This window comes from Parus major, chromosome 1A (assembly GCF_001522545.3).
Source record: "Parus major isolate Abel chromosome 1A, Parus_major1.1, whole genome shotgun sequence".
In the NCBI taxonomy this organism is placed as follows: Eukaryota; Metazoa; Chordata; class Aves; order Passeriformes; family Paridae; genus Parus; species Parus major.
Genome location: NC_031773.1, coordinates 54,809,789 through 54,826,902, shown reverse-complemented (window position 1 = coordinate 54,826,902; position 17,114 = coordinate 54,809,789). Strand labels below are relative to the sequence as shown.

The 17,114-nt window shown below is 39.6% G+C and overlaps 1 protein-coding gene across 9 annotated transcripts in view; it reads right to left on the bottom strand.

The window, feature by feature from the left end:
- The window catches only part of BICD1 (BICD cargo adaptor 1), a 167,235-nt gene that overhangs the window by 45,252 nt on the left and 104,869 nt on the right, over positions 1-17,114 (bottom strand). For all 9 annotated transcript variants that reach the window (XM_015628725.1, XM_015628729.1, XM_015628732.2 and 6 more), the window contains exons 3-4: positions 4,650-4,802; positions 1,126-1,563 (exon numbers count right to left, since the gene is read on the bottom strand). In XM_015628725.1, the coding sequence (XP_015484211.1) occupies positions 1,126-1,563; positions 4,650-4,802 (591 nt within the window). The remainder of the gene's footprint in view (positions 1-1,125; positions 1,564-4,649; positions 4,803-17,114) is intronic.

Sequence of the window (17,114 nt, the reverse complement as noted above, 5' to 3'; positions counted from 1 at the left end):
CCCAGAGCACGGCTGCTGAGAGGAGCGCTCCCCTCTTTTTGTTCTCTCCTGACCCTGTGCCAAACCTTGTTCGAGCTGAATTTAATGGCAAAAACTCCTTGACTTGCAAGGGAGCATAATTAAATCTGTACACACAGGTATTTTAATGAGTTTTCTTCCAGATAGCTTAGTCAAGTTAAAGAATACTGTTATAGATACGTACTATATTGTTGGCTTTTCACAAATATTAAAATGAATGTTATATGTATAAGGTCAGCAAACTTTGTTATATTAATATAGTTCCTTCTACTTCTGTTACTGATGAAACTTAGAAATAGTGGTATAATATACATATATGTTAAGCTATGGCATAGTATTAAAACAAAAAGTACTTTTGTTTGTATAACCCAAAGACTGAAAAAGATAGTTAGAGATCCCCCCTCCATTCTTAGATTATTTTATCCAGCTGAGGACAGCAGTGACCAGAGCTCTGGGGGAGGAATTTATTGCATTTCTGTTATCAGGGAATGTGAAACTCAGTGGAGCCAAGAAGATTGATTTATTGGGAAGGTGGCAAGTCAAAAACTAAACAAAGAAACATCCAAAACTTAAGAAGAATGTTTGAATCATGTATGAGAATTTATGGATATGTAGTAAGATTCTGTTTTTAAGGGACAATCCTTTGTTAGTAAGGTGTGCTCTCTTGGCTGAATGCAGAGACACCCAGCTGTATCTGTATACTTTATTTTTATCTCCCAATTGTCTTCCTATTAAATTTTTAAATTCTATAAAAAATATGTGAACCTCGTTTTTCACAATGCCTTATTTAATTTGCAATTTCAGGGACATTTTCCATTATGAAAGCAGGAAAAAAGGAATGTAAACCTTCTGTAATCCCAGCACCTATGTCCCTTTCTCCTCTGCACAAAATACCTGCTCAGGTCACACTGACTTTTGTGAGGCATGTACTCTGTTTACTAGGGATGTTTCTGGCAAAACCTGGATATAAAAAACACCAAAGCAGAAGTGTGGAGAATGGACACATGTGGTCAAGAATATTACCATGAATGATCACTGCAAAACTGGCACGAGGGTTCATAGGAACCCTGTGTCTAAACACACCAGGACATTAAATTCAGCCCTTACCTGCATGAGTTGCTGCTTCAGTTTCTGTATCTCTGATATGTTGAGCTCACTGAAGAGGTCAGAGACAGGGTGCAGGGATTCTCCTTTCCTACTCGTGGAAGTTCTGTAGTCACCGTTGAGTTTCACAAGAGGCCCGTGGATGTGTCCATTCATTTTGTCGTCATTGTTGGGCTCACCCCCGTCCTCTGAAAACTTCAACCCATCTACTGATATATTAATATGGTTACTATACATACTATCATTGAGGTTGATATACTGGGACAGTTCCTTTCTCAGATTGTTCTTTTGCTCTCTTTCATTTTTTAAAGTTTCCAGAGCTTCCTCCAGCTGATGCTCAGCAATCTCCTTCAGCCGGATGGCATCTTCTAGCTGGCTATTAAGCAACACTGTCTCCTCCTCAAATCGTTTAATCTCATGCTTTAAGCCTTCGTATTCAACCTGAATTAGACAAGACAAAGAACATTCATAATACTAAAACTTGAGTTGTGAAAACCTGCCATTTATCAGCCCTGTTGAGATAGGTGCTAGAGAAACTATGACTCGGAATACCAGACATTGCCTGCTGCTGCAAAGAACTGACTGAACAAAAAGTGCAAGTGGAGCTCACTCTGTTAAATACTCCAGTGCTCACTTTTTCAGCATGCAAGACTCAGAAATAGAAAACCCCTTCCTGAACAACTTATGATAAGCAATGAAATTTCATGGGAAGAAGGCTGTTTATTAGCAGATGTCCTGGTGACAACAGATTTACTACGAATTTCCAAAAACAATGTTGGTATGTCATGGTATTTATACCATATATATCTTAGGTTAATACAGCCTGATTTATGGTTTGCAAATATTCTGAAGATGACCTCACATATCAATTCCCACTAGATGTAAAGTCACTCAGGCACATATAACTATCTTGGTAGTTTTCAAAAATAAGGTAGAAAAACAGTAGAAGAGCCTCAACTCTGATCTCTGTACTTCACAAGGCTCTCCATTATACCAGAGGCATTTAATTTTAAAAATTAAACCGGAATCTATTGTACAGTCAGTTTAAACTCGAATATGCCCCAAAACTGCTAGAGATTTTTAAATTACCAGAAGAATGCAGCAAACAGCTCATTCAGCCCCCCACAGCCCCTGGACTGTGTGTAGGGATGTCCCTCTGGAGCACAGTGTCTGGAATGTGGCCCAGTGACACCCCTTGGCAGCACTGGAGGGGCTCACTGTTCTGTCCTTCTCAGGGGGCAGCTCCCTGCCCCACACCAAGGTGTGGTATTTTATCAAGGTATTTATGGGCATTGTGAGCTGAGCTTAACAGAAGTTTCTTGTCTGTCCTTTACAGACAGCTCCCTTGTTCAGTCCTTTCCATTTCACCTCACGTGAAACAAAACCTGGAAAAACCCAGCCTAGCTCAAAACCAGCTGATCAGGAATACCTAGAGACAGTGCAGGAGATCCCCACTGCAGAATGCTTCCCCTTTGCTGTCCTTCTTCATCTTCCTTTTCACTGTTGGAAAACCCCACAGCAATGAAAAGGAAGAGCTTTGTTTGTCAAGGTACATGTCCACACTTGACCAGCACTCCTGGTAAAAATGATGACACTTTGATTTTTTAAATTTAATTCTAATCACATTAGTCATCTGCACCTTAATTTTGAAATGAAAAAAAACCAAACAACTCATTATCAGGTGAAATAATTTAATAGCTTGGTGAAAGAGGGAAAAAAATACTGGATTTTCATGTTTCCATAAAAAAAAAACACATTTTTTTGTGGTTGATGCTTCTATAATTCACATTATTATCTGTAATCTTAGGGCATCGTATAGAATTTTTTTATAATTAAAATATATGGATTTCTAAACAAACTAAAATAAGGTTCTGGCAAAAATTAAAATATTCGCCATTCCTACTGAAGTAGAATATTTATCAATCTGTCAAAAGTCTTTGACTTTTGGAAAGGCAGACTTAAAAACACAGCACTAATCTTCAAACCCAGAAACTGGAAATATATCAAACAACAAAGAAAGTCCCAAAGTCATATTGGGCATTCTTAAATAGCAAAAGAAAATCCATGAGAGTTTCAAATCTACATTTGGCAATTTAATATCTTTCCTTACCATCCAGAAAAATTATGAAATTAAATCAAGTAGCTATAAGTTTATAACTTAAGGACATGAAAAAAAGCCAAACCAAACTAAACAACCAACAGTTTTTCAATGCTTATAAAAGCTATATCTCTATGGTTACCTTCTCATAGACTCTTACTTTAAAAAGCTACAAAAAAACCCCAGCATGTAGATAATGACATTTTAGCACTGAGATTTTTAACATATGGTTTTGTAAATTCAACCATTAAAGTATAAAATGCTCTTAAATTTTAACTTGCAGATTAAAATAATTTTAGAAATCACAAGTGCATGTATCTGTGATACAAAATGACTGATTTTTAAAGCCCTTCAAAATGTGGCAATGTTTTTTCTCTCCACAGACTGCCGGCATTTGGTTTCAGTTAGAATGAAATATTATGACAAATATAAACACTTGCAAACAGATTTCATTTTAGGGGGAAAATAGGACAGTCCATAAGGGGGTCGTTTACTTCCTGATAACGTGAAAATGTCTCCTATGAGGTTGATGAGAAAAAAAATCCTTGCCTCAAAGGAAGAATTTACTGTCAGAGTAAATAACTCTGGCAACAAAGATGATCTGCTATAAATTCTATTTCAGGAGTGTGAAAGACTAGGCATCCTCATAAATAAGGAAATCATGCACCCATTTCCATTACCTGTGTATTCCCTGCAGCACAGCTCTATTGTTTTAAGTGTTTCAATCGCATTTGTGCCGGAGCAGTGAAAAAGCAGTAAAAGAGAGCTGAAATAGCACTGCTTATTCCTGCAGGAATAAGGCAGCTTTGCTCCCAGGTGCCATCAGAATCTGTGAGAGGGCTGACTCTTCCACAGAAGCCCCAAGAGCACCAGGCAAAAGGTCAGGACACAACCAGGGGCTGCAGTGCAGAGCTGTGACCCTCTGAGAGCAGGTGAGCAGAGGGTGTTATGAAGTGCAATGTTATGATGGTCTAGACAGCATCTAAAAGGCAGGAAGTGTTATATCATTCAACCTGGATATTTAAATTTTCATCACCACAACTTAACTCTTCTGACAGGAGACCAAATCTCTTTTGCTCACTTTAAAGGACAACTGGCCACTGGGCACCGAGTTCCTGAGGAACGAGAACATGCATGAAGCAAAAATACACAATTCTATCTCTTTCAATAATTTCTCTGTGATTCCATAGTTCTGAAATTAAATATTCTATCACAATTTTCCAAAACTGAGGTAAGAGCCTCCCCATATTTCAAAAATGGCCAGTAACACCATTTTAAAATAAGTGATCAGCAAAAATCCAACTGTGAAAAAAACCAAAAACACCATACAAAGAAACGTCTATCAAAGTGCTCTGCGGGATTACATTATGGAAATTGGAGAAAACAGTGACAATTTACAGTACAGAGCCTTGAATCTTTCAATGCTTACTTGATTCTGTTTCAGTGTGGACACCAGTTTCTGTAAAGTGATGTTTTCTTCTTCCAGCTCAGTGTAGTCCTGCAGCAGTCTCGCCTCTCGAAACTTATACTCTCGAATCTCATCTTTCATTCGTATCCTCTGCAGCTCCACCATTTCGTTATTCTGACAAGAGAAAACACAAGTACCTTACAATTCACACACAGCAACTTTAATGCTGAATATTGCCTTGAGAAAAGGCCAAACAAAAATTAATCCTGAAATAGAAATGATTTAATAGTGCACATCAAAACACCATCACCTATTAATTTGAGGCCAAGCAATAATTTCAGGTGTGTGCTGGCAATTCAGAAATGAGGACATCTGATAGAGAAGCCTGATTTAAACAGTTTCAGGATTAGATGCTTATTGAAATGGAAGCCCTGGAAAGGCTGTAGCATATCTCATTGGTTTCATTGCTCTACAATACAGCAGGGTTTAACTAAAATTACCACCTGTTTTCCACTGAAGGATGCGTTTTACATTCATACAGAAAAGCAGTGAGTACTGACATCTGTTCTCCAAAGGCATCTGCTTGGGAGCAAGATGAAGTCACATCTGCAGGCACTAGAGAGTCTCACAGCAGTGGAAAGCACTTAGCAAGCTGAGCAGGATCACACCCAACACTCTGGGAACACACAAGGTCACCATTTCATTTTTCCCATTAGCACATACAGTGCCCAGACAGCCTTATAAGATGAGGGATCAGTTTCACCAAAAATCGATTCCATCAGATTCCAGCTCTGCCTGAGTTTGACATCAAGGGTCAGGTTATTCTGGAAAGATTCTGCTGGCATAACCACAATGTAAAAGGCACTGCAGGAAGACAGAGTCAACACACAGCTGGAAGAAAACCAGAGAACCAAGAGTGACCAATACAGCTCTGTTGGGAAGAACAGCCTCCTGTCCTGCTTTGAAGAGAAACCTGCATTTGTCTGATTAATAGAAAGAGGCATGGTCAGTCACATCTCCTTTCCTGCAGGAGGATCTGAGCATCACCACAGCAGCTGGAGGAGAGACCTTACTGATGGGGGAGACCCCCCTCACTGCTGGGATGTCAGAGAGAGCACACCTGGGAAGCAGTAATGAGTTTCTGTAAAAGATTCCAGTGTGGAGGGAGGGCAACCACTGGCCTGATAGATATCTGAAAGTCAAATGTTTAAGCAGAAACTATAGTCAGGGAGATCTAAATCAATCAATCTGCACCACTCACTCTCTGGTACATGAAGGCTAAAACCTCACATTCTGAATTAAGGATAAACAGAACTTCACTTAGCATCTTGGTTAAATAATTACAAACCTCTGGAAAAGAACTTTGCAAAGCATGAAAAAAAAATAAACATTTTGATGCAAGACTTTACAAAAGTTTCATTTAAAAATGAAATTTTTTTTGTTAGAGAAAACTAAAAACCATTGCTCTCCTCCTAGCAGCCAGTTAAGAAGAAATAAAGCAACTCCCTAATTTCTGAACTGAAAACAACTGAAAAGATTCCCAGCAGAAGAGTCACAGAGCACTAGAGAAAAGTAAATATTTCTGCATCCATCACTGACTAATAAACCTCTGAACAAATTGTTAGAGCAACATCACAGATGATTTCAAAAGCTGAAGGCATTTTACACCCCCAGGCTGCCTTTATACCTTTTGTTTCTGCCAGCACAGTTGCATTCCCAGCTGTGGCAGGTGTGGGGGCAAGTGCCAGTCTGAGGCAGTATGGGGACAACACTAAACGCACAACTCCACCGTGTCAAGGATAAATGAAGCTGCTCTGCAACTCTCCCAGTGCTTGAGGATGATCAGCCCAGGGAATGAGTTGGCTGACATCCATCCAGCACTGCCAGGAACCCTGGGAGAGGGAGCATCCTGACAGGATCCCAGAAGAGCTCAGCAAGCATTCCCAGCGGCACTGCCTGCACTTCACTGTGGTGAGACCAGCAGCAGCAGCAGCAGCAGCAGCCAGGACACATCTGCTCATGATCCAAACTGCCTCTGCCATCAACACTGCTGATGGGAAGGAGGGCCTCCCCAAAAGGCCAGGCTGGATGGGGCCTTGAGCACCCTGGTCCAGCAGAAGGTGTCCCTGTTCATGGTGGGGGCAGGGTGGAACTACACAATCCTCAAGATCCTTTTTAACACAATCCACTTTCTGGTTCTGTGGTTCTAAAAAGGAAGCATGAAAAAGGTGGCCAGAAATGGAGGACATGAACAAGTAATTTTTACAGATCCTGATGTTTTCTGATAGACTATCAGGCAGGGTAGCTTGAAAAAGCCTTGAAAATTAATTCTGTAAGATGTGGGTACCCCTTTGTCTCAAACTGCAACAGAAAACATGAGCTATCACCTTGCTGGAGTGCACCACTATTTCTTTAAAAGAGATAGCACATTTCTTCACCATTTATAACTGCTGCTTCCTACGTAATCTTGGAGATAGAAACAGAACATCTATCGTTCTCCCCTTCTTACACACAGAGAAACTCCTTCTGCAGTGCAGCTTCTATTTGTCCTCTCTCATGGCATTTCATCAAGGAAGAAACAGCAGAAAAAAGGAAGACTTGCCAGCTGGAGCATCCCATGTGCCATGTCTGCCCAAACACCTCCTGCCACACTTCCAATGGCCAGGGCCAAGGTCACTACTGGAAGCAATCCCTCTGCTCTGACACAGGGGCAAAGCCAACTCAGCATATAACAGAATAGGCCATTACCTTTTCAAAGCAATATAAAATGTGTGTTTTGTCACTGCAAACACCCATGCTCCAGATCCCTCCTCCTACTTGCAAACATCTGCATTATGCTGGCAAACACCCAGCTGCAAAGCACTCCAGTGCTCTCCATGCTTGTCAGGAAAGGCAGTGATTCCATTCCACAGGCCCAAAACCCAGTGTTTCAGAGGTGTACTAGCAAATAGCCACAGGACATGTGGAAGGCTATTCTGATTTCCTTTATATATGACCCCTGTGTATTTTCTGGAAGTGAAAATAGGTCCTGAATCTATTAAAAAAAAAAAAAAATCACATTGAGTTTAGTGTCTTTTACCGTTGGTAGGAAGAATATATTAGTTTTCATCAAATGCTTTGATTAATTATATTAACTTCTCACAATCCTATTATTTTGAACAATTTCAAATACACATTTATTAGGCAAAGTATCTGCAGTTATAGAGGAGAGCTCTTGCTCTACTGATACAATGCTGCAAAGAAGCAGATTTTTTTATTTGGTGGACTTGTATGAAAAGAATATTAAAGGATTTAAAAACACAAGGCAAAAGGATTTTGCCAGCAGGGCAGTTATCTACATGAGCCACTAGAGGACAATGTAACCCAAATTATTAGCAAAGTAATTCATAATTAAACTTTGCTACTCATCAAGCACTGAACTTGCAGGACAAGCAATTGAGCCAGATGCTTTTACTAGGGCACTACCTCAGGACTTTTTACATTCCCAGAGAGAATTCTCCTATGAATTATGTACTGGGCCTGTAAAAGCCAAATGAATCCAAGAGGTGGAGCTGATGACACACCAACAAAGTTTTAATGGCTGAAAATTATTTTCAATCCCAGCCACCAGCTGAACATGGTGCAACGGCTTTAATGGATTGGTGCCAAAGAAGAAGGAAAAGGCCTCTCAGTGAAACTATAGAAAACAAGAGAGTCCTTGTCAGCATTGCATCTCATTATACGTGAGCACTAATTGTGGAAGATGTCATCCCTGCAGCACCTCTAATGAATGTACACATCATGAAGCAGACCATGGCTAACAAAGAGCAGGAAGCTCAGTCCAGACAAAGTCTGTTCAGGTCACCTATTTACTGGTACCTAGATATATGTTCAGAATTGTAATATATGAAAAGTGAAAGACATCTCTAGGTTATGCAGAGACAAGGACCATGCTTGTATACTACCAGTCATCAATCCTGACAGGTCTCTGAGCATCAGTGGAATATTAAATAACAGAAGTTTGTACTTGTTAGCAAATTAAATGTTATATAATTAATACAATATTAATTTTTGATTCAGCACAGACTTTTAAAATGCTTTATCTCATATGCCACATACAGAACACACTGTATTAATCATATGTGGATACACTGCAATGCATTGTGTAATGTCAAATAATTCCAACTGAGAAGGGACTTTAAAACGAAGAAATGGAAATGGCTAATGTTGAACACTGTGAAAAAGTACACAATTTTCATGTCAGAACACTCCCAAGTGCTGCCCCAGGAAGCCACTTGCTATGCTCCTGTGGCCTATCAATTCACCTAAAGAAAACAAACTGGGAAAGGAAGGGACCACTAAAGCAGAGTACTCTCATCTCCGAGGTGAGAAGTGAATTCTGATGGATTCTGGTTTCCTAAACAGTGACAAAACATACTGAATTTCTTGGGACAGTGGCAGCCTTTTTTTTTTCTCTTTTTTTTAGCCTTCTTTTTAAAGTGAATGCATTCCCATTAACTATTTTGGTTCCCCCCTATGCTGGAGTACATAAAGGACTATTTTTTTTACTTTTGTATTTTGTCTACTGCTTTTTATCCCCCCAAAAAAATTGTGGAACTAGTGTTTGGGCTTTTTCCATCCACTGTGTTCAAACAAATGTTCAATAAGAGATTTCAGGTTCTTGCTGCAGCAAAACATACTATTTTTCACACTGAAAAACAGCCTTATAAATCATCAACTAATTATACATCCCAAACTACCCAGACTAAATCCCTACTTATCTGTTGGAATATGCAAGCCATAGCATGATGCTGTACATAATTTTTTAATTTTCCTAACTCACAAGACAACAACGATATGTTGTATACACCAAAATTGTATACTTCAAATTTAATGGCATTGTTTTCTAGTTGATGCAGGATAAAATCCCATTCTATCTGATGACAGATTTATTGCACTAGTAGTAAATTGAATACAAGAGAAAGTTTATGCTCAGCCTAATATCCATGATCTTATGTGTTTGTTGACAAGTCTCACTGTAAATTTGTATGTCATGTTTACTTTATTGTGAAGAGGAAAATAAAAGATGTATTTTTTATGAAGAACAGTAATAGTGATAGAAAATTCAATTTAACAGGGGTTAAGAGAAGAGAGAATGAAAGTGGCAACAGAAGAGCATTTTCTTTTTTTGTCATCAAGTGTTTTAAGTCCCCAGAGTCCTCTACACTAGCCTTAAACTTTCCCTCCCTCATCTACAGGTGTACTCAACTTGAACTGAAAGAATGGCATTTTCCATGTTTCCAGGTATATTTAAAAATATAAAGGGATTTTGTGGATGACCTAAAGTGACCTGGTCTGAGTGTTTTGCAGCATTTGCACCCCAATCCTCCTAATTCACACATTCTGATGCCCAACTAAGCAGGGTTGGGGCATCTTTTACAGAACTGTTTTTGCTATTTCAATACACAGATATCTCTACATCCCAAAATAAATTATTACAAAGATTATTTTCATCACTGTCAGAAGTCTGCATCCTCCTTTTTGACCTGAATTTTTCTGGTCTCATCCTTCAAAAAGCTTCATTCAGATGACTTTGTTAGACTTCATGATATTGTATCTGCTCTAAGCAGCTGTATTGGCATCCTACTTTAAGAACACAAATACAGCTCCTATTGTCCAAACCCAGAAATCACTAATATTTGAAATTAGGTACAATTCTGACATCCCTTGGCTTTAGGTATATCACTCACTGTCTAAAACCCAGGAAATAAAAATGCTATTCTGCACAAGGTATTTTTGAAAATATATCTGTAGCATAGCATAAATATCTATCCATCTTTCCCTTCTGTGGATATACTTACAAAGGGAAGGATGAAAAATGCCATATATTTGTTGGCTATTGCATACAGATTAGAAGCCAGATCATGATAATGTATGTTTCAAGCTCTTTCCCCAGCAACAGATTTCAAATAAAGCATTTACAATACATCTAATAACTTAATCATCTGAAATGCTCAGTGCATTTAATTGGAATAGCTAAATCTGAAAAAGTAGAATGAATTTGTATCAAGGGCAATTAAATAGCCCATTTATGTACTTATCACAGAGTCTGAAACCCATCATATTTAATGTTGCAAATCCTGCCACATATAAATCCCTACAAAGTAGCTATTTTATTGACTTCATATATAATTATATATAAAAAGATAGAACTAAGGAATGTTCTGACAGTTCAGGAATTAAATTTTCCTGCTGAGTATCACGGTCACGTAATATTCTTTATAAGATGGTATGAACCACAAATCTCTAATCATGCATATTACCTGAAAAAATAATGGTTTGATTTGACTGCATTTATAGCAATTAATGCATTAAAATTAGTGCATTAATTATACATAAATCTCTTAGTGTATTAATTATACTTATTTATAATTGATATCAGCACTCTGTAACAAACACTACTATAATATTTTTAATTCCTTCAAAGGACGAGAAACTTCACCAAACTAAACCTTATTAAAGCAGTGTGGGAGAAAATTCAGACTCTAGGGTTACAGCACTGTTCAGCTAATACATATCTGTGCAATGGCTTCATGCATGTATGATCACTGCAAATAGCAAAATATCAATGAGCTGGAACAAATTTTGCCACGACAAGGACACTGTGGGTGCTATGTGAGCATCCAGACAGGTCCTCCTGCAATTCCCACCTGGTGCACTTGTCTTAGGATAAACCACATTGCCTGTCACTGTGGCAAGGGAGAGAGGGTGCTGGTGGAGGGAGGATGCACATGAAGAGCAAAGACCTGATAAGATCATGTTCCATCACATCAAGCACTGCCAAGGTCACTGCTAAAAATCAAACATTCATAGATATTTTAATTAACTCCAACATTTGTGACTCAACCACTTCCCTAAGCATTGTGTTCCAGTGCTTGATAACCCTTTTGGTGAAGAATTTTTTTCCTAATATCTGATCTAAACTGGTGTAACTTGAAGCCATTTCTTCTTACCCTATCAATCTTTAGTTGGGAGATGAGCCTAACCCTGGCTCTTTTCTAGAGAGCAGTAAGTCTCCCCTGAGCCTTGTTTTCTCCGGGTCTGCACTCTCTGAAACAGGGCCTGTTGCCCACTCCACATCACCCAATTACCTCATAGCAGGATGAGTAGTATCATAAAAATACCGAACTCAAATTGCTCTTGACAGATTAGCTAAAAAAAAGAAAAAAGGGGTGGATTCTAGGGCATATTTTGTACTGAATGGATTATATTTTTTGCCCAGTTATAACCTTTCCTATTACATTGTCACTTTCTATATGCAATTTAAAAAGCCAACAGCAGTGATTCTACATGACAATGCCTCAAGGCAGGCTTTTTGATGGAGAAACTGCACAGGCCTTTTCAAGCTCATCAAGAGGCCAAGAGCTGGTTTTAAATCCTAACTGATCACTTAGGAGAAGCATCTGCCAGTTACACGTATCTCTTCGAGAGGCCATCTGTCAGGTCCAAAATGCCAAATTTCCCTCCAGACCCAAAAGGGGAACTGGCTAACCAACAAAAGAAAAGTTGTGTTAACAGGGTGTGGGGCTGTGATCAGTTTAGGCTCATCAGCCCCTCAGCTGCTGTTCCCAGGTCTTGACCCTCCCTCGGGCCAGTGCTACCTTCCACATCACCAGCCAGAAAAAGGGCAGCAAGCCACTCCAGAAAACAAACAAAGACAGATTTAATGGTGTTTATACTCCCTGACTTTGCTGACAGGCTGGACACACAAGCACTGGTGCTAGCAGGAGGTAGGGAAAATAGGAAAATATGTCATTTCTAATTTGGGTATGCTTACTGCTCAACAACAACAACATCTGTTCTGTTCTAAATACACATTGTGATGTTGGCTTTTTGAAGTATTAAGATGAATATATGTTAGAATAGCTTTTGCTATGTCTTTTTCTTTTTTTTTCCTGCTAGTAGCTAAAAAGTTTTTAGGTGTAGGTCAAGAAGAATTTTGGATGTTAGGGCTATGTCCTGTCTGTACAAAGCAAGATAACCCCCAGTGAACAGACCGATGGGGCCCACCCTTACTATCAACGCTCACTGCCAGTAGAAGAAAAAAACCCAGCCCAAATAAAAAGATGATAAAGAGAAATCAAACTCTAAGAGCACATGCTTTAAAAAGGTGGACCCAAGGAGTGACCATGCAAAACAGTTGCTGGAAAAATTTGAATATGTATAAATCCATGTAGCAGGGATGGTATATAAAGGGTGTTTCCAAAACACCGGTGTGCTCCTGGCAGAGAGCCAAGCACCCGGCCATTTTAACCCTTTGCTTTACTATCTTTGTCTCCCATTGTCTTTTTGTTTATATTAAACCTTATAAAATTTATTAGGTGAGTGAACCTCGTTTTTCACAGTTCCAACTTCCAGAGGTGGAAACCCAGCCCCATTGATGTAAATTATAAAATTAATATAGCCTTCAGCAGGACTAAGATTTCATTGTATGCACTGAAATGTTGAGGAGCCAGGAGCAGCAAAGTGAATGCCTGAAGGTAGAAAGGAAGAAAGAAATAGAGGGGTGAGCTCTACTATTTTAGGCTTCATTATGATTGGTTGGTATGGAAAAATACATCCCTGTTTATTGGCTGCTTGCCTTCACATTCCTTCTTTTGTCCTTCCCTAAGTTTTGCTGTCAGGACCTCAGAGCTCCCTGTGGTAACCTGTCTCCAGGCATGCTGGGCAGTGGCTCCACTGCCCCATGTTTAAGGCACAGAGCTAGGCTCCTTGTGAGCTTTCCATTCCCCATGGCCACTGCCTCTCCTCCTCAGGAACTGGAGCTATTTTAATTACAGCTGGCCTCTAGCTCAGCCCTGCCCTTCCCTCTATTCCTTACACCAGCAATGAAACCGTGCTGCTGAGGGACACATGTGCCAGGTTGGGGCTCTAAGCTCAGCCTCCCCAACCTGCACTGCCCTCAAGTACTACTCAAGCTCTGCTTTCTCCAGTTTGCACATCAATCTTTGTTCTTGGAAACACCAGCCAGACATTGCAACATCCATGTCTGTAAGTGCCTCTGCTCTTGCCTGCAGTGGGAGGGCTGTGCTGCAGGACTGGGTCAGAGCACAGAAAGATGACAGAGCTGACATGCAGACCCAGGTCTAGCCAGCAGTACCAATAAATCTGGTCCCTGGGACAGTGCAGTTAAATTAGTAGGGGGCTGAGTTCAAATTAGTCAGAGATGTAACTAATCCTGATCCTCAGCTTATCCAAGATCATAAAAGGAATAAAAAATAGATATATCAAAGGGGCCCCTGGGCAGCATTCAGTAGTCAATTTATCTTTCCCAGGGTAAGAGCAACATCTCTGTCATTCCTGATATCCATCTAATGTCTTGTTAAAGACTTGCAACAATCCCATCACCTTTCCCAGAAACTTCCTTCCTGGCTTCACTTTTCCTTTTGCCACAGATGTATTTTGAATTTCAAATCTGAAGCAGAGTCTTTAACAATGAAAGACAAAAATAGTATTTCTTCTCCTACCCAGAGAAGGCAAAAAATAAATGCATCTGTTCCTCTCTGCAGGAGACTTCCATTTGCCCACTCTATACATCTTCAGCCATCTCTCTGTCCTCTACAACCAAAAGAGCAGGTAAGAAATGAGGATTCCAGATAGTTCCCACCACAGAGTAAACACTTTAGACTCCCTTGCATGACATGCAGGGAGATGGGCAATGAACTACAATGAAAAGTAGATATTGTGGTGGGAAAAAGGAGACCCCGAATAACACATTATTCCTTCACTGTTCCTCACACTGGAGGAGAAATACACTGCAAGAAAGAAGAAACCTTTAATACTTTCTAGAAAGTGGAGTGAAAAAGTCTAAAGGAGATAAAAAACCTCTTCACAGGTACAAATCTATTTCAAGGGGTCATCTGCTGGCACATTCTCTATTGTGCTGCAAAGGAACTGTGAGAGCTCAACATCAAAGGGGTTCTGTAAGCCCATGCTCACAGCAGAGCATCTCTCAACAAAATTATTCCTGCAGATCATCAGCTGCAGAGGTGTTTTAAAAGCTCTGTGAACCAACACCCACCACCCTCCCAATGACAACAGGCTCTTTCAAGCTCCCCTTGAAAAATATCAATACAATATAAATGGTTGCTATGGAAAGAAGAAGAAAGTTAAACTTCAGTAATTACTCTTCTCCAGATGGGCAGAGGCATGGCATCTTTAAACAAACACGTCTGAGCAACAAAATTTAAATATAATTATGTGGCCAAATCTGTCATTATTAAGGGAGAGTACTTCCTCAAAGTCAGGAGCAATTGCAGTAATTAAAATCCATGTAACATTACCCATCTGCTACAAAAAGCAGAACAGCATTCTGCAGCTTATTTGACCTTGTGTGCACCCACCCCCTCTAATTCTTCTGTGGCATGAGCAGAACCATCAATTCAGAAACAGCAACTGATTAATACTAAAAAGATGAACATGGCTTGATGACTAATGGCTTTTTATCATCAGAGACTTAGGGTTTTATTTTAGAGCATATGTCTGAGTGACGTAGGTAGCAAATAAAGTCAAAGGTAAGTACCTCATCTATCTGAAAACCACAGCTTTTAGGACGGAATAGTACACAATTTTTACTTGTTACAGGACACATGGTGGTTTGAATTGAATTTGAATTGAATACAAATGCCCACATAAAAATTTTTTAAAGTAAATTGCACTGAAGGTTACTTGAATTTATTGATATGGTCAGTAAAAATACCTGTACTCAGGAAGTGTGGCTGTAACAGTGTAGTACTCTCCACCATTCAATATAAATTAGTTTGAAACCTGATCATGGCTTTTATAATCTGCCCTTTTTTTTATTCTAATACAGATCATAAATTTCACACATTTATTTTATACGTATGCATATTTATCTATATATTACAGTCAACAGTAATAATTTTCATGCTGACAGTTTTCTATCTTTTCCTTTAAAGGCTGCACAAGATTCTTGCTGCTCAGCATGCAGGACAGAAATACAGATGTAATACATGCCATAAGAACACAGTGCAAGGACTGATTATTAATGCTGCAGTTCTCACACAGATTATTGAAGCATGTTGCCTATGGCTGCACAGCCTTAGAATTAAATTATTCCTTTGGGAATTGAATAAACACCGAGTATCATTAACTGCCTGCAATGCATCAAAATGGAAAAAAGAAAAGCATGCCATAAAATTCTGTATTTGCTCAGGGAGTAAAATATCAAGTAAGTTATGGGATTGTTTAGCTATGGGTATAAAAATTACATTTAAATCTATTTCCACTCTCTTGTGCTTCCCCCCTTAAAACCACTGGTGATTTTGTTTCACCATTTGTTTCCACTGGGCTTTCACCCAGCTCACTATGGGTGTTAGTCTGATAGCAGAAGCCTTCTGCTAAAACAGATCATTGATACAGACAAAAGAACTAACTGGGAACACCCATAAAAAATCCCTGCAAACAGTCCTTCAGAAATCTAAAGTTAAATTCACCTAAAGCACTGATTGTTTTCTATAAACACCTTGTGGCATGAGGAGTGGCAAATATCAAATTATCTTGATGATCATTATAGCACATGTGAGCAAAGGGACTCAGTAGCTCTGGGGGCTCAGCTGCAGCAAGAAAAAGAGTCAGGACCTTGAGAAATGAAGAACTACTTTCTTTGCAGATTTATGGAAATCTAGAAATCTAGTCCATGTGAAAAGTGGAGAGGAAAACGCTGAACTTCAAAGACATGTCCTCATAAGCCTCATCTGTGTCAATATCAGTGTTTCTGAATTCTGAGCTGAGCCTTCTCTCAAGCCTTCAAGACAGCTGGGTGAAATGGGGGTGCCAGACTGGCCCTGCTGCTGGCCCTGGCAGGCTCGGTGAGCTGGGGAGATCAGGGCAGTGTGACAGCTTCCCCCCACCCAGACCTCAGCCATGCCCCCGAGGTGCATGGATAACAGGGGAGTGCTGGGCTGTAAATCTCCAGGTACTGCTAAGAAACTTCCTTGGCAGTGAAGGACTGCAGTCCAAAGCCTTAATTGCTGACGGAGGATACACAGCTGATACCATGAATGGTTTTGAGCATCAGCACTTTATTATTCCCCAGTGCAACCTTTTATACCCTTCTCACATGCATAACACCTGTGTGCCCTTTTACTCTTTTGTGATTGGTCACTACACATCTGCATTCCCTGCTTTTTCTTTCAGTGCTGGTTACCAATCTTACACAGCTCCAACTTACCAGGGGCGAGATTGCCTGCAGCACGATCTCTACTCTTTTACAATTCATTCTCCCACAAATTTCTCCCTCCTGCTTCCTACCCTCCCATTAGACCACTTATGATTGATAACTTAAGCTCCCTTTGTTTTTTCCTAACTGATTTTTAATATAAATCTACAAAATGTAGAGGATGGCTCCAGATTTGTTACAGTGTTTTTAAATTTTACAGAGTTTTTAAATGTTACAGTGTTTTTAAATGTTACAGTGTTTTAAAT